The 20,070-nt window shown below is 43.9% G+C and overlaps 1 protein-coding gene across 1 annotated transcript in view; it reads right to left on the bottom strand.

Annotated features, from left to right (window-relative positions):
* Positions 1–9,519, bottom strand: part of DEGS2 (delta 4-desaturase, sphingolipid 2) — a 32,554-nt gene extending 23,035 nt beyond the window's left edge. The window contains exon 1 of the mRNA XM_006267203.4: positions 9,402–9,519. Within this exon, the coding sequence (XP_006267265.2) occupies positions 9,402–9,483 (82 nt within the window). The 5' untranslated portion in view covers positions 9,484–9,519. The remainder of the gene's footprint in view (positions 1–9,401) is intronic.
* Positions 9,520–20,070: the final 10,551 nt, after the last annotated feature.

Below are 20,070 nucleotides of genomic sequence, written 5' to 3' on the forward strand. Positions count from 1 at the left end.
ATCTTACACAATGAGAAAATATTGCTTACACCTATAAAACACAGACCTATTGTTTGTGTTATATAAAGCAATTTTCAATAGCCATATAGAAGAAAAAACACTGTTTATGACAAGGTGGGCTAATAATACTGGATCAGAAGTTAGTGCTAAAGAATGAGAGGCCATCTGGAACAATGGTCCTCATACACCCATCTGCATGATAATAAAATAATTATTTTAAAATCCTATATTTATGGCATATCACCCCACTTAAAAATTAAATGCATCTGGTATAGCAACAGGCAAATGTTGGAGGAAGTGTGGTCAGTTGGGTGGCAAACGTGTTCCAATATTAAAATGCTTTGGAAGAAGGTTGGAGACATGGAGAGAGAAATAAAAGGATGGCAACTGTCAGTTGACCCCTAAGAGCAGTGGTGCTCAACCTTTTGACTAGCAGGCCAGATGGGAAGGAACCGGTCCCTCTGCAGGCTGGATCCAGCGCCAATGGACCCACTCCAATGATCGGGTTAGGCACAGCAGGACCACATCCAGCTGCATGGAGAGGGGTGGGGGGCAGCCAGCCCCAATCTAGCTGAAGAATAGTGGTTGACCTGGTCCCAACCTGCCTCTGAGGGGGGAAGGGGGCATAACCCAGCCCCAATCCAAAGTGTGGTCTGACCCCACAGGAGGAAGGGGGCATGGCTCAGCCCCAACCTGGCCAGGCAGAGGGAAAGGGGCATGACCCAGACCCATGGGGGACAAGAAGGGGGCATGGCCCAGCTGCAAACCAGCTGTGTAGGGGGAGGGATGTGACCTGGCCCCAACCCCATCACACAGAGAGAACAGGGCATGGGCTAGCCCCAGTCTGACTGTGCGGGAAGGGTTATGGCCTGGCTCTAGCCCATTACATGGGGCTTGAGATTTTGGCAGCAGGGAGGGGTGGTAGTATTAACTGCCACCGCTCCCCCACCATCACATTTTCTAACCTGTGGGGAACCGCAAGGGCCAAATTCCAAGGCTCCATGGGCTGCCTTTGGCACATGGGCCAAAGGCTGACCACCCCTGCCCCAGTGTTTCTGTTGAAACTTTGTGAGAACCATGCCACCTGTAAGTGTCAAAGGGAATTGATCACTCATCTTCTAGTAGTTGGAAGAAGAATTACAACTGCAAAAACCTGGAAGAGAAGTCACATCCCTAAAAATCACTGACTGGTTTTAAAAAGTTTGTGAAGTTTTAATAATGGACAAATTGTCCTATCAAGTCAGTGTTCTACAGAGCACAAAGCAAAAAGATACTTACCTGGAAATCTTGTGGAAATTTTTTGGAATTTGTTAAAAAATAATCTTCTCCTGCCTCTAAACCAGAAACTAGGAGAAACTTTTTTGAATATTGAACAGAAAGTTCTATGACTAAAGACTTAAGAATACATTTAGAATAAATGTACAAATTAAAAGAAGAGGTGAGAAGATGATGAGATTTGGGTTATGCAGACTTCTAGGGAAAAGGAGAGGATGAATTATTGTGAAGATGAAGAAACACAGGGACATGGCATCAACAGAAACACTGAGGAACTGTTGGAGACTTGTGGGGAGAAAAGGGAACACAAACCTCCTGTGGATATTGATTTGAGTTGTGGTAGCACTGTTGATAGAAGATTAATGTCCATCTTTGTGTATAATTTGGAGGATTAGCATGGTTTTGAATATTAAATCTGTTATTCTGTGTGTTGGATTCATTAATAATGAGGTTTTTTTAAAATGGTACTAATAGAATTAATCCACCACAAGTCATTTAGCAAAGGTGAGCTCAGTGACCAGTTGCAATTGGTAAGTAAATACCATATTCTAAACTAATGCTGCAGAATTACTCTTCTACCCTCTCATACCTAAAAGGCTCCTCCAGTCCTGTCTGTGCTGGGTCGAATTCTAGCTCTACACAGTAAGCCCTAGTTGGGACTGGAGTCATCTCGTAAAAAATGAAAGAAATCCATCCTTCTAATATTAGCCAGGCTACTCAACCTTCTCTCTCTGCATGAGACAAAAGACAGGGTAGAAGTGCGCATGATGGACTAACCGAATCATGATTTCTTGCTCTGGACTCCCCCAGAGATAGGAGTAAGTCTGCACATGGAAACACAACGCAGGAAGTAGCAAATGAAATAGGCCTCTCAGTGGAAGGAGAGAAGGGTCACTTCTTGCTAACGTAAGTGCCTCACATCATAATTATTTAAGCATTTACATAACATGTCAAAGGTGTACAATGCAAGCTAGCTACCTTCTGTTTTTCTTAGATCTCAACCGTAAGGAAAGGGACTTTCAGTTGAGGAGCAATTCTTGAACCTAGAAGAAACCGTATCTCTGTGCTCAGTAGAGAAGGAACCTAAAACCTTCAGCTCCCACATATACTTTAATGGATGTTACAGAGAAGTATGTACAATAAAGTAGAGTTCATTGAACACCATACTTTTAAAAACCCTTTACAAACTCAGGATAAAACCAGGAATATATTAGCCACAATAATGGTCTGTTAAACAAAAACATTAAGTCATCCTAAAATGAATCCCTGCCACAAGAAATACAAGGCACTAAGCACTATTTAACCTTACTCTGCTGTAGCCTGCAACTGATTTGGAATTGAGACAGACGAGCCAAATATTTCTGCCAGTTTGTATGTGAAGGCTTTGGGTGTTTCAACAGCTCACCAGATGAACAATTGGCATTGTTTGTTTTAGGCTACAGTTTGAGCTCACTTTATTTGCTTTTAGACCAAGAACAAACCGAGATGCAAGTACCATGTAATAAATCTATGTATGTGACAAAACCGACTCAGCTATAGAAGTGTTGCTTGCTTCTAGCATCCCCACTAATTTTACGCTTATTTAAAAAAAACAGCATACATTTTGGCATAGCTGATTATGAGGTTTAAGTACCGGCTGTGCCTGTGTGTCCCTGCCAGCTCCCTGAACCAGGACCTTTATCTAGTCCCAGGTTTACTGTATGCAGCATCCTGCTCAGAAGCCAAGCTAGGGGTATACCAACCATGAAACAGCATGAGACCCAGAGTTGTGAAACAGATTGGCAGTTCTTCGTGTTGTAGCTGCTATGGGTATAGGTGACTAGGAGAGAGGAGCAAACCAATTCCAAACCCTTGTTCCAAGCCCCCTAAAAGTACACCCCCATCCCTGGTCCTGCTGTGTTTTCTGAGGGAATATAACACAATGCACTAGGCCAATGGTCAGCAACCTTTTAAGGCTTCTGGCCAGATTGACCCAGTTTGGGTCAGAAACAGGTGCTAGAATCCAGCGGTTTCTGCTGCTTTTCCCAGCAGTGGCCCAGGGAAAGCACCTGCTTGTCATTGATGCTTTTCCCTGTGATGATGGCACAGGGACAGAGTGTCTGCCACTGGCATTTTTCCCTGAAGAAGGGGAAAGCCACTGCTACTGAACCTCCTCCCTCCCCCACCGAATGCCACCAAACCCCATGTCCACAGGCTGGATCCAATGGCTCTGGAGTGCAACCAGCTGGCAGGCCATAGGTAGGCATGTGGCTTTCCAGCTCCTGAGCAGCGAGCAGCATAGCTGCATTCATTTAGCCAGGCCCAAGCTATTTAGCACTGCCTCCAAGCTAATTAGCCCATCAACAGCACCATTCTGGCACCCACAACAACTGGATCTGCAACCAGAACTGATGTAAACCACTTCCTCATTCTGGAGCACCTTGAAAAGTGCCCCAGACTTTGCTCCCCAAGAGCTATTTGCTTTATCAAAACCAGAGCTGAGGCAAGAGACATTTCACCCAATGGGGCAGTTGTGGCGACTTGCTGTTCTCAGCGTTGGTTTTAATGTCAAAAGAGAATGTTTGGTTCTGAAATAGCCCAAAGGCAGTACAAGATTAGAGCAGGCATTATAGTGGAAGATGTATTTTTATAACTTGACCAAAAGTAAAAAATGTAGGACCTAACTTAAATGCTCCCAAAAAGCCAGTCAATGAGGCTTCAAAACCCAAGAAACAGGAAGGAAAGTCTACAATCTTAAACTTCAGTGACTCTTAGTTTGAGCACATTAGTGTTTACATGGGAAAAAATGCTTTGTAAAAAAGCCAAATAGCCATAATGTCAGTGATACACAAGCAAACCCATACCAGAAAATAATGATTTCTTGCAGTTACCAAGATCTAGAATCATGGAAAAGTAGGGCTGGAAGGGATCTCAGGAGGTCATCTAGTTCAGCCCCTCAAATTAAGGCATGATCATTCTTATTTAAGCCATTTTACTAATATGTTTGTCTAACACACGGGTATCAAATACATTGGGATACAGGCTGAATCTGGACAGTGAGGCTCCTTGCAGACCAGATCCAGACCGACCTCTGGCAGCAGGGTGAGCAGTATTAGGAAGCATCAGGCATTAATGTAAGCATCGCTCACCCCTCTGCTGCCAAAACATATCCCCAACAGCGCTCTATGCCCAGGAATTTGACAAAGCCTAGGAATCCCCACCAGGGCTCGATGCCTAGGAATTTCCCAAATCCCTAGCCCCTCCGGGAGTCCTGCGGGCCAGAAATGTTCCACAGGCAGGATTTCTGATACCCTGGTCTAATTTATTCTTACAGACTTCCTGGATAATGCTCAGGCATAACTACAAGGTTTGTCAGAAGCATTAAACACACCTTTGTACTTGGCACAGGTGAAGTGGGGGGAAGGAGCGAGGTAACAAGAGCAGTGCCACTACAAGGAAAGGAAGTTTGTCTTATATTGTAAATTCATTACAATTTTCAAGAACAAAATTAGCTGTGTTATGCCAAAGGCCTGAGTGAATTGCACAACTATCATTAGATGTTAACTCATATTTGGCCATAACATTCAAAGTTCATATTTGGCAACAATGAATCAGTCTTTATCTCAGTTGTATTTTAGCGCTTTCATTCTTAAGGTATATTTTGCTCTGCAGGCCTTTTTAATTAAGTTTAAGTGAATGGTTTTATAAACTGGTCCTGTTTCTGCAATGCAAGTGAGGTCTCCTTCTACCTAGCTTTAATCATCTGTTCATCATGTAATGCTTGTATGCATGTTTCCAAGTGAAACAAATATTCCACGTGTATCTATGGAGTAATTGATTTCTGAATCATAAGATAGAGACTGCCACTCACACTAAGTGGTGCCAAGAGTTCTGCCCCTAGAGCAACACACAGCACCTTGCGTGGTCTTCAACTTATTCTAGGAAACAGCAGAATGCCTTGCATGACACCACTGGAAATTCAACTGTTCCTGCTCAGGCATGGGCTTGAGTATATTGACCCATATGAAGCTTCACATAAGAGTCAGTCTCTAGTTTTCTTACCTATGCAATACTGCATCTGTCTCATACTATGAGAAATAAGAGTGAGTGTCAGAAATAAGAAGGAAATGGGAACTGGGGAAGCAGCTATGACAATTTCTAATTGTTCCAGCACTCCAAGAAATGGTGGTAAGGAGAAAAGCAGTAAAACAGCATCTAGAATGTATCGGATATAGGACATGTCTCATTATCATTTCTCAAGTACTAAGAAGCTAGCCACAAGGAGGTAAAAGAATGGGTCAGGAGAAGGATGGGGAAAGAAAATGGGACAGACCAGACAATAAAAAAAATAGAATGGGAGGGACAGATTAGGGGAACTAAGGGGAGCAAATGGAGACATTTAGAAGAGGGAAATATTTTTCCTAAAAAGAAGAGGCAAAAGGCAGAGACAAAAAAAATAAGTTGGAGAACAAAATGGAACACTAAAATGAGAACAGAAGATGAGACTGAAAGCAAGAGGCAGAAGGCTCACTCGCATATACCCCATTCCAGCTCCAAGAGATGCATTTTAGGATGATCAAAATGTCCAGTTCTGATTCATTTAATTGCTGCAACACACTCTACGGTCCACCCAGCAGTTTGACAAAACCCACACTATAGTATCAAAACCCTGACACTCACTTTCTGGACAAAAAGGTAGCTACTATAAATCCTAGAAATTAATACTACTGGTTAACTAACAGAGCCAGGGAGAACAGTTAGCATGTTTTAAAATTTATTTTCTAGTCCAACCTGCCCTCATTCATTAGCAAAAAGGAAGAGAAAGACAGAAGGAAAAAGTGACAATGAAGGAAAACATCAGCTTCTGAAGTTTTATTGAAAGAAAACTGGGAAATTTAAAACCACACTAACAGTCAATGATGCTTCTCCGAAATGGGGATTTTTCCATTTATCAAAAAAGGTTCAAATAGACAAATTCAGCTAGCTCTACTACCAAACTCTGGTGGAAGGAGAGGAAAAAGGTCTTTTTAGAAAGAAAAAGATTGGTGGAGGGAAACATCATTCTATGCATTAAGTTATTAATAAAGAATGATACAGTGTTGTTGGAATGAGACTTCAGAGCTCCACTCCTACCTTCACATGTCACCTGTTTTGTGACCTTGAACACACACATGCAGACACACTTTATCTTGATGCCCACACCAAGATCAGGGGTCCATTGTACCAAGCACTGCACAAACATACCAAGAGATAGACAGTAAACTCTTTGGTATAAGGACTACCTAGGCAGGAAACACCAATAGAAGAAGAGGTGGAGAGGAGGAGGAGGAAGTTATTACTGCATTTGTTAATCTATTAAACTACACTAAATAGTAGTGCCAGCATAGTTACAACAGGAAGTGGGGTCAAATCATAGTTATTTCAGCAAAATTCTTCCATAAATTGTTATGTAGATGCAACTTCTAGCATATGCATTCAGTGTGGTTTAATTATGGAGATCTAAGAATTTATTTCACTGGTATAAACTACATCTTCACTAGGGGGGTTTGCCAGTATAGCCAAGGCAACTAAATTTTTTAGCGTAGATCAGTAAACCTCAGGACTTGTCCTTACAAAGATTGTGGCAATGCCTTAAACTGAACCTAGATCTCCAGAGACCCTATCTAGTGACTAAGCCATAGCCTCTCCTTAACCTCTATTAAGAAATATTTTAAAACTGTGTCCCCCGATTGACAGAGAAGGACAATACAAAAACATCCCTATCCAAAATGGCACTGAGGCAGGGATGGGCAAAATACAGCCTGGAGGCTGGATGCAGCCCGCCAGGCCATTCTATCCGGCCCACGGGGCCCTTAAAAAATTTAGAAAATTAATATGAATCTGCCCTGGGCTGCCTGTCACATGACCCTCAATGGCTTGCCAAAACTCGTAAGCGGCCCTCTGCCCAAATTAATTGCCCTCCCTGCATTAAAGTCTCTCCAGGAGTATTTAGACAAATTAGCAACAACATTGCTACATGCTATCATACCCACAGAGGAGTGCTTTTCAAAGACTCCCTGCCCTCTATTGGTTACAGGCATTGCTGTTAACTGGTTTATTATGCAGTTACCTTGAGACCAGCTACACCTGCAAGGTAATTATCACAGGATAAAAAGCTCCAACCAGCTGTAAAGTTAGACCAGTGGTCACTAGCCACTGGATCTCAATCTACTGGTAAATCTGAGAGCCACTTGGAGTCAATCTGAGGCGGGGGGGCTGAGTGCAGGGGTGATATGTAGGGGGTGTACAGGGGTGCATATGCACCTCCTGAAAGCACCAGTTCACCCCTGTCAGGCCGCACTCCCTGTTTAGCTGCAGGGCAGGGGGGCCGGTGGGAGCAACAGTACCCTTGCTGCGAGCGCCAGCCAAGGAGCGGGACTGCCAGCAAAAGTGACTGCGCTGCTTTTGGAAGTGGTCACAGGAGTTCCAGAAGCAGCACAGGTGCTTTTATGGTGAGCAGGATTGGCTGCTGGGGGACCCCCCCCCGGTTGCTGACTGGTGTCGGGGGGGGGGGGGCACATGCCCCCCTGACTCCACAGGTACCAGACACACATGGTGTGTGCCCCAGTCCAGCAGATCAGTCCATGGGGGAGGGAAGCGGCAGGGGCTAGATCGAGGTGCCGCACAGGCAGGAGCAGGGGTAAGATGAGTGAGGCCCCAGCTGTATGGGATGTAGCTGCTGGGGAGGCACACCCCCAAATAATTTTTTTTCTCTCTGCCTTGATCTGCCCTCCTCCTGCCCTCCCCATGGACTTACCTGCTTGGTGGGGGGGAGATGGCACATGGTAGATCTTTTAAATGCCAAAGGTGATCTCCTACTTAAAGGTTGGAGACCACTGAGTTAATGCACATTTTTAAATTCTAACTATGCAGCCGGTTGCTATCCAGCTTTAATTTGCACCTGTGGCAGGGTCTTTCCTGCAGCCTGGGAGCCCTCACAGCTGACAGGGCCCCCAGCCGCAGGGATGCAATCCCCAAGTCCTGGGGATCACAGCTGTCATGATCCCCAAGGCTCGAAGGTGCGTGAAACCGCAGGCTCGTCTGGGGGTCTTGGTCCCAGCTGCGCCTCACTTGCAGCAGGTACCCAGAGCCCTGTCAGCTGTGGGACTCTGGGTCCTGGCTGTGCATGGCCCTCATGGCTCGGAGCCCCCTCAGCAATGTGGGCTCCCAGCTGTGGGAGCCTGATCCTTGCCGACACAGGGGAGCCCAGCATTGGTCTCTTCCTACAGTAGCCATAAGGCAGGACTGGATCTAATGTGCAGTTGTGCCTCCTGCCATACACGTGGCATGGTAGGAGGTACAACTGTGGATCATGCATTAGATCCCATTGTGCCTTTACCTGCACGTGTAGAGGGGACCAAAGGTGGCTCCAGTCACACTTTCCAGTAAAGGCAACTGGACATCAGGAAAACACAAATGAAAGGTGCACCTTGACACACAGGAGTGAAAAGCAGGCGCTTTGCTGGGGTTTGACTTCCCTCTGAATTGGAGACAGACATGGAGGAGACAGACCTGGACCCATCCATCCATCCAATGGCCCTGTTTAGGAGCTCTTGCCACAGCCATGCCCGACACCGACAGAGCCCTTTTCTGGCATGTGAAGTGACCCTGTCGGGCAGGCGGCACCTGCGCTCGTGCAAAGGCAAGTCTATAGTCTATAGTCCAAGGCCGTTGTCTCCCAGGGGCAGCTACAGTTCCGGCACAGCCTTGCCCGGGGCTGATGCCTGCCAGGGCCACAAGCCGCTTCCCTGCATCGGGGCCCTGGGGAGGGGAACGCGGTTGTGGCGGAGGGCACTGCGCTGCCGAGGGCGGGACTCTGCTCGCTAGGGCCACCAGAGCCCGGGGAACCTCCGGCGGCTTCCAGCCAGCCCCTGCCCCTGCCCCTGCCCCGGCGCGCCTGAGGGGAGGCAGGCAGCCCGGCCCCGCGGGGACACGCTGCACGAGGCAACCGGGGCCCGGACAGCGCGGTCCCTCAGTGCTCCCACCCCCGCACTTGGACCTCCGCGTCTGCGCACCCCCCCCCGCACTTGCACCCTCCCGGCACTTGCACACTCGCGCGTGCACGCACCCCCCACCCGCACTTGCACACTCGCGCGGCCCGCCCGTACCCAGGATGTCCCGTCGCCGCTGCGTGTGGGGCTGCTCCGTGTAGACCCACTCGAAGTCCCCCCGCGTCACCCTGTTGCCCATGGTCCGGTCCCGTCCCGTCCCGTCCCGTCCCCGCGCCGCCCGCGCTGCGCTTTATGCCCTCGGCTCCCGCAGGGCAGGGCTCAGCGCGCCCCGCCCCGCCCCGCCCCGCCCGCCCGGGAGCCTGCGGGGCTAGGGCGGCTGCCGCGGGCTGCGAGGGGCTCCGGGCTGCCCCCGGGCGCACGCGGCTGGCCGAGGCGGGGGGCGTCGGGAGCCCCCGCGCTGCCCAGGATGGATAGGGCGGGCCGGGCCGGGCCGGGCCGGGCCGGGGGTGACTCCCCGGCCCCGGGGAGCGGCAGGGGCAGGACGGCGCCTCCGCCTGCACCTGCTCTGCCCCCTGCACCACCACAGGATGTAGAGGCTTGACCCGTGCCAGGGGCCGGCTGGTGCCATCTTATTTCGTGTAAGACCCAAGCCAAGAAACCCGAAAGAAGTACTAGCGGGCGCGCTCCTTTGCTAGACGAATTACAAAACACAAAGGGCTGGGCAAAAAAAAAAAGCCAGACTCTCTTGCGACATTCGTTCCGCAGTCGTCACAGTTCAATGGACGTTTATTCAGAGCCACAAACCTAAACCAGGCCACTTGAGTGCCTTGCCAGTGCCTCCAGTATTCCCCTGGGTCACGTCTGCACCGGAGTGACCGTGACCACAGCTGAGGGATTTCTTGCCCGGAGTGCGAGCGGAGCAGGAATGAGAGCGGGGCCTGCGCGCCTAGGTCCTCCCGTCTGTACAACTGGGCCTTTGCCCTGCCTGAATGGAAACCCTCCGTGCCGGAGCTGGGTGCAGTGTCTCTGCTAGATTGGACTAGAAATTAGTGCCTGGTTTGGATGTCAGTTGGGGACTGATTGATGGGCTACTGCGAGCCTGCACACAATTTGGAGCACATCTCTCTCTGCACTTTTTAAAATGCCTGTGTGACACATGATCTCCAAACACTTCAAATTGCTTCCCTCACATTTTGGTGACTGCCCCCTGAAGTCCTTGCACTTGTTTCAGACGTTTGGAAAGCTCCAGATAACTGCCCTCCTCTAACCTGGCCCACTAAGGAAGAGACAAACCTTAGCCCCTGCAATTTAGATAGGGAGATGAACTTTCCTTTATTGCACTCAGGAAGTACCTGAGTGAGAACCAGCCCTGCCCTTTCTCTGCTAGAAATAACATGTCACATTTTCCTGGTCATGTTCAGGTAAGATTTTCAGTAGCCAGGAGAAGTTAACTGTGACAAAAGGGGTGCTGCCCGGCTAAATCTAGATGTCTGAGTGTAATCAACGCTCCTTGCAGGACCTAGACAAAACCTGCCCCTCCTTCTCTCTCCTGAAATCTTTTGCTCCATGCCCCAACAAACAAGGTAGGACCTGAATGCACTCTTAAATCATTTGCCCCTGGTTCCTCCTGGGATCTCTCTTTACAGATCATACTCTCCCTTTCTACGTGGGGTCCTTAGTTTATACCTCCTGGATCCAACTCAGTGAGTTGGGCCTTGACAAAATTGGACAACGGAGGTTTCTTAACCCTAGAGGTTTTGCTAGAGCCCTTCCACCTAGCAGCTTTAGAAAGAATTAAGAGATGTCTCTTCCAAATCCTGATTCCTTTGAGCATAGGATGCCGGAGGAGAGGGGCTGTGCTGTACATAAGTGCCCAGTGGAGCTCCACAGCGCACAAGCTCCCCATTGCTCATGCTGATGCTGGCAGGGAACCGCTCCCAGGCTCCCGCGGGGATCACCCTGGGAGCTCTCAGCCTGCAGAGCTCTGACAGGAGCAATATGTGCTGCACAGCCGGAGGGGCTGCAAGTACAATTCCCTCCATCTGCCCTTGCTCTCTGGAAATAATACGGGAAGAAATGGGTAAATGTCACGGACTCCTTTCCCCGCATCCACCATACCCTTCTTTATGTGATCTGCACAATTTTCTACCTCCTTTCACCTAGGTATTGTGGGATTTTCCATATTCCTTTTGTCCCTCAGCCATCCTTCTAGCCCAGATTAGATTTGACATTTACAGCACCATAAAAATGAGGAGAGGTTTTGGCTACTGTTTTTTTAGCTCTAATGATCAGCTTTATTCAGTTTATTTGTCTTAAGTTACAATGTTTCCCTATCTTTGCTTATAGGGTTAGGTATTTGACCAGTCAAAAAGAGTTTGATCAATTGACAAGTCAAGTATCGGTCAAAAATTGTAAAAAAAAAAAAAAAAAAAAAAAAAAAAAAAAAAAATCCCATATAATACACAGAAAAAGCACAAATTTTCCATTAGTAAATGTGTCAGAACACAATAAAAAATCATATTTGTCAACGAAACTACAAAAAAGCAGCTTTTTTGTAAAATTGTTACAATCTTTGACCTGTCAAAAAATATGCAGTCAATTGATGTGTCAATTGACTGACTTGCCAACCCTACTTGTTTATGCCTTTCTGGGAGCTGTAGATGGTTACCCTGTTTCCAAACCTTTTGAGCCCTCCCTTTGGCAACATTTCTCTCTCTTCTAACCTTTCCTCCTCCTCCTGCCTAGGAGGCTCTTTTCTGAAATCCATCCAGTTCCCAGTGTCTGTCTTGTAGCAAACTCACTGAAACTAACCTTTGTATTCTAGAGTCAGTCACATAAGATTCATGCTGAGAGGGATTATTTCCTCATTCCTCAATGAGGTGATGCTTCTGCACTTGCAGCACAAAGTTATGATCCATTTCAAGTTCTTGTCTGACTTTGTCTCCCCTCACCCCAGGTATCTAGTGGCATTAATGCTTCCGTTTAATTGAGTATGCAGGTTTTGGATCCTGTTTCCCCAGATGTATTAGTTAGCCTTTTGCAGAGCTTAAATTCATTTTGTTATGTTTCTTTCCATATTTCTAATCCTTCCAGGTTCTTCTGTATTTCCCTGTCCCAAATGCCATCCACAATTACTTCTGGATTAGTATAATCTGTGTAATTTACTATGTAAATATAAAGGGTGCAACCTTATCCTCAGGTACAGGTGCCAATTCTCCGTGCAGACAATAAGAGCTTTGTAGGACTATTGCCTGGCAGGATTTAGCAGTAAACAGCAATAAAGATGATTTTGGTCATCACTTGTGGAGGAGGACACGCTCGCCTCGTTTCCAACCAGTTTGTTTGTCAGTCTGTAGATAAAACATTACTTTTTATTTAAAGAAGTAATATTTTATCTACAGAATAGATGTAGCTATAGTGGCGGTATATAGTGGCCATTGCAATAGTGGCCACTGATTGCCCTACTAGTGTGCCATGTGGAAGGTGCACTGCTAGAAGTGAGAGGATTTTTTCCATGCCCACTTGGTTCTTGACGTCTGTATTGATGTAGTTGACTGGACTACCATTAGAGCCAATAAAGGTATCAGTTACTGAAATATTGATGCCCTTCCTTTCTGGAGTCACCAACGCTTTTCACATAAAATGCAGAACAGCTTAATTGGGTTTAGTGACCCACTGTCTGGATTTGATCCTGCAATATTGTAGTAAAATGCCAGATCTCCTATAGTAAAGGTTAAGAACTCATTTTGGTATGAAGGTAATTTTTTTATGTGCTCTAAAATCCACACACATACCAAGAATTCTATTATTTTTGGTATGTATCATATGGGTCAAGAGTACATTTAGTGCTCAAAATTTGGGATTGTTTGAGTAAGCTTTCTGAGATTCAGAGTCCTCCCCCCACGTCCATTGGGAGAATGTGTACAAGTGGAAGGACTTCTCAACATCCAAAAGTGTTGTTTTCCCTTGATTACACAAACAGAGAAAGCATAAAGGCTCATCTCTCCACTCCAGACTCAAAGAGTCATAGACTAGCTCACTACCATTGCAGTCCTCCCAAGGTACTCCCAAGGATAATCTCCTCCCAAGAATAATCTCTCTATCATCCAATACAGCAACACTAAATAAAGTGAATGCAGTGAGAATTTTACAGGTAATTGGCTTTGGCTACTGGTGTCTTCAGGGGGGCAGAGTTAAGTTCGTCTGGCTGTGTACCTCACCTTTGTGTTTTCTGGTTTTCAGAAGTTTGAATTTTATTCAACACAATGTTTTGGAAGGGCATAAAATACCTCTAAGAGTAATCTTAGCACTACGCATTTAATACAAGAGCTCCATATCATGTTACAAACGTGTATCACTTTATGAGTCAACTGAAGAATTCAGTTCCCTCTCCCTTTGTGTGTGTCTAAGGGGAGTTTCATTAGCATGACTCAGTTTACTTAACTGTCAAAATTAAGGCCAACCTATCAGTGTAACTATAAAGTGTGGTTCACAGGCTTTTGTGTTGAAATTAATGATGTCCACTCATACACACATGTTACAAAGAAATGTTTTTGTGAGTATGGTACGATTAACAGGTTATTTCAGATATTTATCCTGGTCAGGCTATTTCTCCTTTTTAAATATTTGGCACTCACATAACAATTTTCATCCACAGATCTCTGAGTGCTCTGAGAAGGTTGATACTGCCATACCCATCTTATGAGGTGGAAGAAAGTAAGGCATAGAGAGAGAAAGAAACTTCCCAAGGTTCGCATGGCAAGTTAGTGGCAGAACTGGAAATAGAACCCAGTTCTCCTTTCCAGCATGACAGAGGTACAAGCATAATATACACCAGTAATTTTAGTATATTAAGTGATTTACAAGATAATTAGCTCTTTCTACTTATAAACCAGCTATATTTTTGCTTATCTCATACAAGTAAACTAGGTTTTTACATGACGTCTTGCTGCTGATTTGCAAGTGAGACTCTCCGCTGAAAACAGAAGGTTTGTGGCATATGGAAGGATAGGGCCATTAATGGAGTGTTTTTGTTTCCCCAGTCAAAGCCCATACTGCTTTAGCAGCTGTTTGGTTGATTGATGGAATTCTGACATCTAGTGGTCAGTCAGATTAATCACAAATGTATTTTCAACAGGTACTAGGTACTTCCATCCAGGAAGAGCACACACCAACTGCTGAAACTTCCTTAGCCTGATGAAGGGTTTTTGAACTTGAAAGCTTGCTTAATAACTATTCTCCAACTATTTGGGTTGGTCTAATAAAAGATATCAAATTCACCCAAGGAACCTTGTCTGCCTAGGTACTACTAATTTTTGGAACAAGATCTGAGGTAACACTCTTCTAAATAAAATTATTCTTCCTTGACATTAGGTAGTGGAGATCTTAACAGAAATTTCATTAACAATCCATCAGCCTACTTATGTGCTCAGTCAACATGGAATCGAGACATATTTAGAGAAATACATCTATAAAACAACAGTATGGATCTTTGGTTGGGTGAATGTGCTTGTAACCCCCTGCCATGTCTGGTCTCCAGAGGATATCAGTTTGCTACAGTAGGTAGCTAGGGAATAAGATATTCAGTTCAAGCTGCAGAGATTCAAGTTTAATCTCCAGAGATGCCAATTCAAGCCCCTGTGAAGACCAAAGTGTTCATTCTTACCTGATGATTTATCCAAAAAAGGATCAACTCTGATTATTATTTATCTTTTCTCCTGCCCAAAAATGGCTTAAAAACTAATTGAATGTATAGATACCATGATGAGAGACATAATAACTAGGCCTAGATAGTTTTTAAATATTATATTGGTAGATTCCCTAAGGTCTATGCCAATGATTTTTCCATGAGATCCTTTTAAGGCTATTAAGTATGCAAACGCCTACACATGATTCACAAAATAAGTCCAGTGGTTTCAAGTAGGAATCCACAGCATCAAAACTTTCTGACAGGTTGCGGTCTTTCTGAGTTCCTTGCAACAGAAGAATTGCTCTGTTAGCTTTTACTCAATTTTTGACTATGGAAAAAATAAGAGCTGGCATTTTCTGAGAGCTGCCTTGAATCTTCTAAGGGGTATTTTGAGTTTAAAAAGGTCAAAGAACAATTTTCAAAGTAAATTTTTAAGGCCAACTCTAAACACTTTTTGTTTAATTAACTAATGATGCGCCTTCCTTTGTATAACTATAAAGTTGTGAACGTAGTGGATAAACCAACATCTAAAAGTATAGTCCAGTTGCCTAAGGGTAATATACATTTTCTAGATTTCAGAGCAATAAATCCATCATTACTTCTCCCACTCATAAATATGGAAATCAACCCAAACTGAAAAAGATTTTTTTCCTTCAGAGAAGGAATCTCTAATTTCCTGTTTACAATAAGAATTGCTTGATTGCAACCCCTAAATGTTTTGAGCCCTTTCGCAATTGCCTATTTGAAAGGCTTTTAAAAAGTATTGACTTGATCTTTACCAAGAGCCTTATCTAATGCAGGCTTACTGCAATTAGCTACAGCAATTTACAGTGTGGTAGGATATACCATACAGGAGAAAGTATGTGCAGGAAGGTCATTCTGAATGAGGATGGAAATACTATCTTCTCTTACAGAAATGCTGCTCCAGTCTTGCTGCTCCAGAAATGCTATCTTCTCTTACAGAAATGCCACACTCCACTCTTGCTTGCTTCCTCCCCACCACCTTCAAAACAATTCTGAGGATGATGGCTCTCCAAAGCAGCAAAGGAGCATTGTTGTCCAATATTAGCTTCTGTGGGTATTCCTTAGAAGTACAAAACAAATTTACTTTCCACATCATGAACACTAAACTATATGAATAGGGCTTGTAACTGTAAACAAGTTTAAAGGCCTGGAATTTCAGGAACAGTTTTACTGTCCCAGAATCTCAATATAAACTGTTAATATACATCAGCCATTTATGATTTCCTTCCAAAGCAAAAATATTAAATCTAAATAGATGAAAATCTTCCTTTCATTACATATAGTTTATTCCATTGTGGTTTCTAATGTGTTGCTTTTCCGATTATGCTTCTATGTAAGTACATTACATTTACCCTAGAATGCATAATACATATGTCCTTAAACATAGAATGCAAAATTTAATAAGTAAACAGAAGCGATGTTCATAAGTTTTTTTCCTAGCATTAATACTGGTAGCATGTGCTTTATTTTAAATGGGAAAATAAGGAGCAATTTGTTAATAAAATTCCTATTTGTGTATGCTGTTTCTGTTTTTCTCCCAATTCACTAATATGTTAGACCTCATAAGATGCACCAGCATATACTGTGGCACTGTATACAGACACTGCATGCAGTCACTATCACATTTTCCATCTAAAAGATACCTGACTCAAAGAATCAATGGAAAATGCATTGCATTGAATGTAAAAATTATCTTCCTCTTCAATATATAAATCCAGCTGCCTTGCATGCAGATGTTTCTGTAATGATGGGTCAGTTGGTAGATGCCAGTAGCTATTCTGAAGAACTGTACAGAGTGTCTAGTCTCAAACATGGGGAGTTATGTCAGGCTAATTTAAAGATATTTTCAAATTATTCAAAATCTGTGGGTCCCCTGATGGAAGCCAGGAGGTTAGGGTAAGCTTCCACAAAGCTGAGTTCCCTCCACTCTTAATATTGGAGATGGGTTTCCTATACAGTACTATATCCCTTACATCCTCAGTGTTCCACACAATGCAGCAGCATTCACTGCACCATAATCATAACTTGGTGGATGTTTGCATAAATAGCCATTATTTTTCACTATTCCACAAAAGATACCTAGGAACTTCCAGAGCTGCTTCACTTGGCAAACAACAGACCCTCACCGTTAAGTTGTAAGATTCAGAGTGCAAGCCCAATGGCATAAAAGCTATAGGATTTCATGGTGGCCAGTGGAAACGATACCTGAATTCCTTGAAAAGTTTGCAGAATTCATTTTGCTGAGAGGATCATTAGTTTATCTGGTGTAGACCAGGCACTGACAGTTGGCATGACATGAACACTGAACCTTTGGCAATCCTGCGGAACACCTATGAAAATCACATGCCTTAAGGCAAACACCCGGAGCCTGAAGTACTCAAAATGAGTAGACTGTTTTGAAAAATTAGGTCACGGACTCAACAGCAACATGATTTGTATTTGAAGACAAGCAGCCTTTTGGGAAACACTACCAATAGAATCAAAGTTTCTAAGTGATAGCTTTGCTCATTCAAAAGACGATCATGTTAAAAGGGGTTTACATGAAGTGCACGAGGTGCTCAGATTTTCTTCTGAGAATGACTGGCCTAAAAAACTAAGCTAAACCAAACCAGGACCCTCAAGTCAGACAGAACTTCAACCACTGAAAAAAATTCCATGTAGAAATGTTCTGTAGATCACAGTTTGTAACTCATTGTATTAAATCTATTTTCTTTAATATTGACAAGCTGCACACACTGAACGCCAACTGTTACATTACATTAAAAAAATCACCTGTTTTGCTTTGTGAAGCATGACTATTATTCAATATTTGTACTTCAGTAGCACACCAAATAAAAATTGTAATAGTTTCCATATTTTGTTTTGTGTGGCAACTTGCAAAATGATCATATTTTATTACATGTGACAGCTGATGGAGCAGGCAATCATTTTGTGTTAACAGGCACAGCATTTACTGTCTTGCAGAAACATGACTGGTATGGAATAAGAAATTTTGCTGCCCTTGGGCTTCCATGGGATTGCAGTAATTTATACACTGTGTTTATTTTTTCCAATTAATTAATGTCATAATTTCAATAAGGAATGATGTTCTCCCATTGTGTCAGTCTCCTCCTAAATATTAGCTTTTGGAAGGACTGTCAGTTCCACTGATTTCAGTAAGAGTACCTGTATGAGTAAGAGGAGCATGATAGGGCTTTGTGTGTATATATAAATATAATGCAATGAGAGAAATAAAGGGTACAATATATCAAAGGAATGCCTTTGTCAGAACAATTGTGTGCAATTATAATGAGTTAGGGGTGATATGAGACCATAAATTAGAAATGAGTTTGCAGTATGAAGCAGCTGTGAAAAATCAGGCCTCCCCTGTGCTGTACAAACACAGATAAGAGACAATTCCTTTCCCCTTCCCCTTGACTACTTGTAGTTGGAAAAAGTCACAAAAAGATAGTAAATGAGGGGTGAGGACATACCATCCATGAAGAAGAATATGGTGATGAATTGGTGCAGCTTCATTAGTTACATGATTTGTTTTTCTGATTCATTATTTTTAGAAAATGGGAATTTTAAATAAGAGAAAGAATGGAGGAAGAAAAGAGGCAGTAGAACCTGGGAGGAGGAAAAAAAGGCATAGAAAACAGATATAATTCATCACCTGCCTCATTGTAATCAGTAAGGGCCCATCTACACATGCAAGTAAAGGCACAATCTGTACAATCATACCTCCTGCCATGCCAAATGTGCCCGGCCGGAGGTGTGATTGTGGGATCTAGAATAAGATCTTCTCCTTTACTGCTGGTACAGGAGAAGCCTACGATCATCATCCCAGGCTCCCCCTGCATAGGCAAATAGCAGGCTCCCGCAGCTGCAAGTCTGGCAGCTGATGGGACTCTCAGCCCCAGCTGCACCCCAGTCCTGTCAGCTGTGTGTGGTGTGTCCGTCCATGTCTGTCCCTCCCACCAGTGGCTGGGAGATTGCAACAGCAGTCTCTGTGCAAATTACAGTTGAATAAACTCCAGCTATAAAGTTATTACACATTTTCCAGCAATACCTGTATAGCTGGTCAGATCTTTTTAATTAATTTGAATGTGTGACCAGTCTAAATTAAATGCACAATTAACTAGATAATTGTGCAGTAGTGTACCTGTGGGGTTTAAAGGCAAGAGTGAGATTTGAAGGAAGGCAAATAGCTGCTGCAGCGATCCCCCCCCCCCCCCAGTTCAGTGAGTGGTATGGGAGAAGGTGCAAAGGTGTTTAAGGGAGAAGTTTACTGGTAGGCTATAAAGGCCAGTAGAAATCAGTGGGCACATATACATGTTCATTAATATACTGTAATTATGGTGCATTAAGCCTAGTACCTGTAACAACAGGTACTAACTTAATGCACTGTAATAGGTACTACTACACAGTAGTGCTGGTGCACACTTTTTGTGATGCTAATACGTAGTAGACTACTTCTACTGCGCATTAGCATGGTTTTTGTTTGCGGTGCTAAGGTGCAGTAGAATTAGTCTACTGTGCATTTAGTGTCTCATGTAGATGCACCCCAGCTGATCACGCTAGATCAGGTCCCTGAGGAAAATTAAGGGATGATGGGCCATGGAGTCAAAAAGTTTACTTGATGTAAAGGAGAAGGCTAATGTGGTCAGAGCAACTAATTAAATACATTGTAGTTTCCCAGTAAGACATTATAAACCCTGAACCTAAACTTTTGCCCCGAGATTAATTGTCAGGTTTTCCCTCCTCCTGTTTTAGCTCTAACACTAGTTATTCCTGGGTAGAGGTAACAATTAACACCTGCCACATTGAGTCAGCAGAACTTATTCCACAAGCTTTATGCAGGTCTCACATAGCTGTTAACAAAGTGGGCCAAGAGGAGAGGTGCTTTTTTTTCTTTAATCAATCAATGACTTTCATTCTCCTCAGTAAATGTGAGCTCTTTCATATGTAATGCACAACTACTTACCTATTTTTTATCTACCTAGTTTATATATATTTTAAAGCTGATGCTAAACAAAAACACCTGCCTTTATATATTATAGATAGGTGTTAGATTACACTACCAGTGCTATTCTTTTCTTCTACAGCTATTTAAGCACCAGGTAGAATGTT

This window comes from Alligator mississippiensis, chromosome 2 (assembly GCF_030867095.1).
Source record: "Alligator mississippiensis isolate rAllMis1 chromosome 2, rAllMis1, whole genome shotgun sequence".
Taxonomy (NCBI): Eukaryota; Metazoa; Chordata; order Crocodylia; family Alligatoridae; genus Alligator; species Alligator mississippiensis.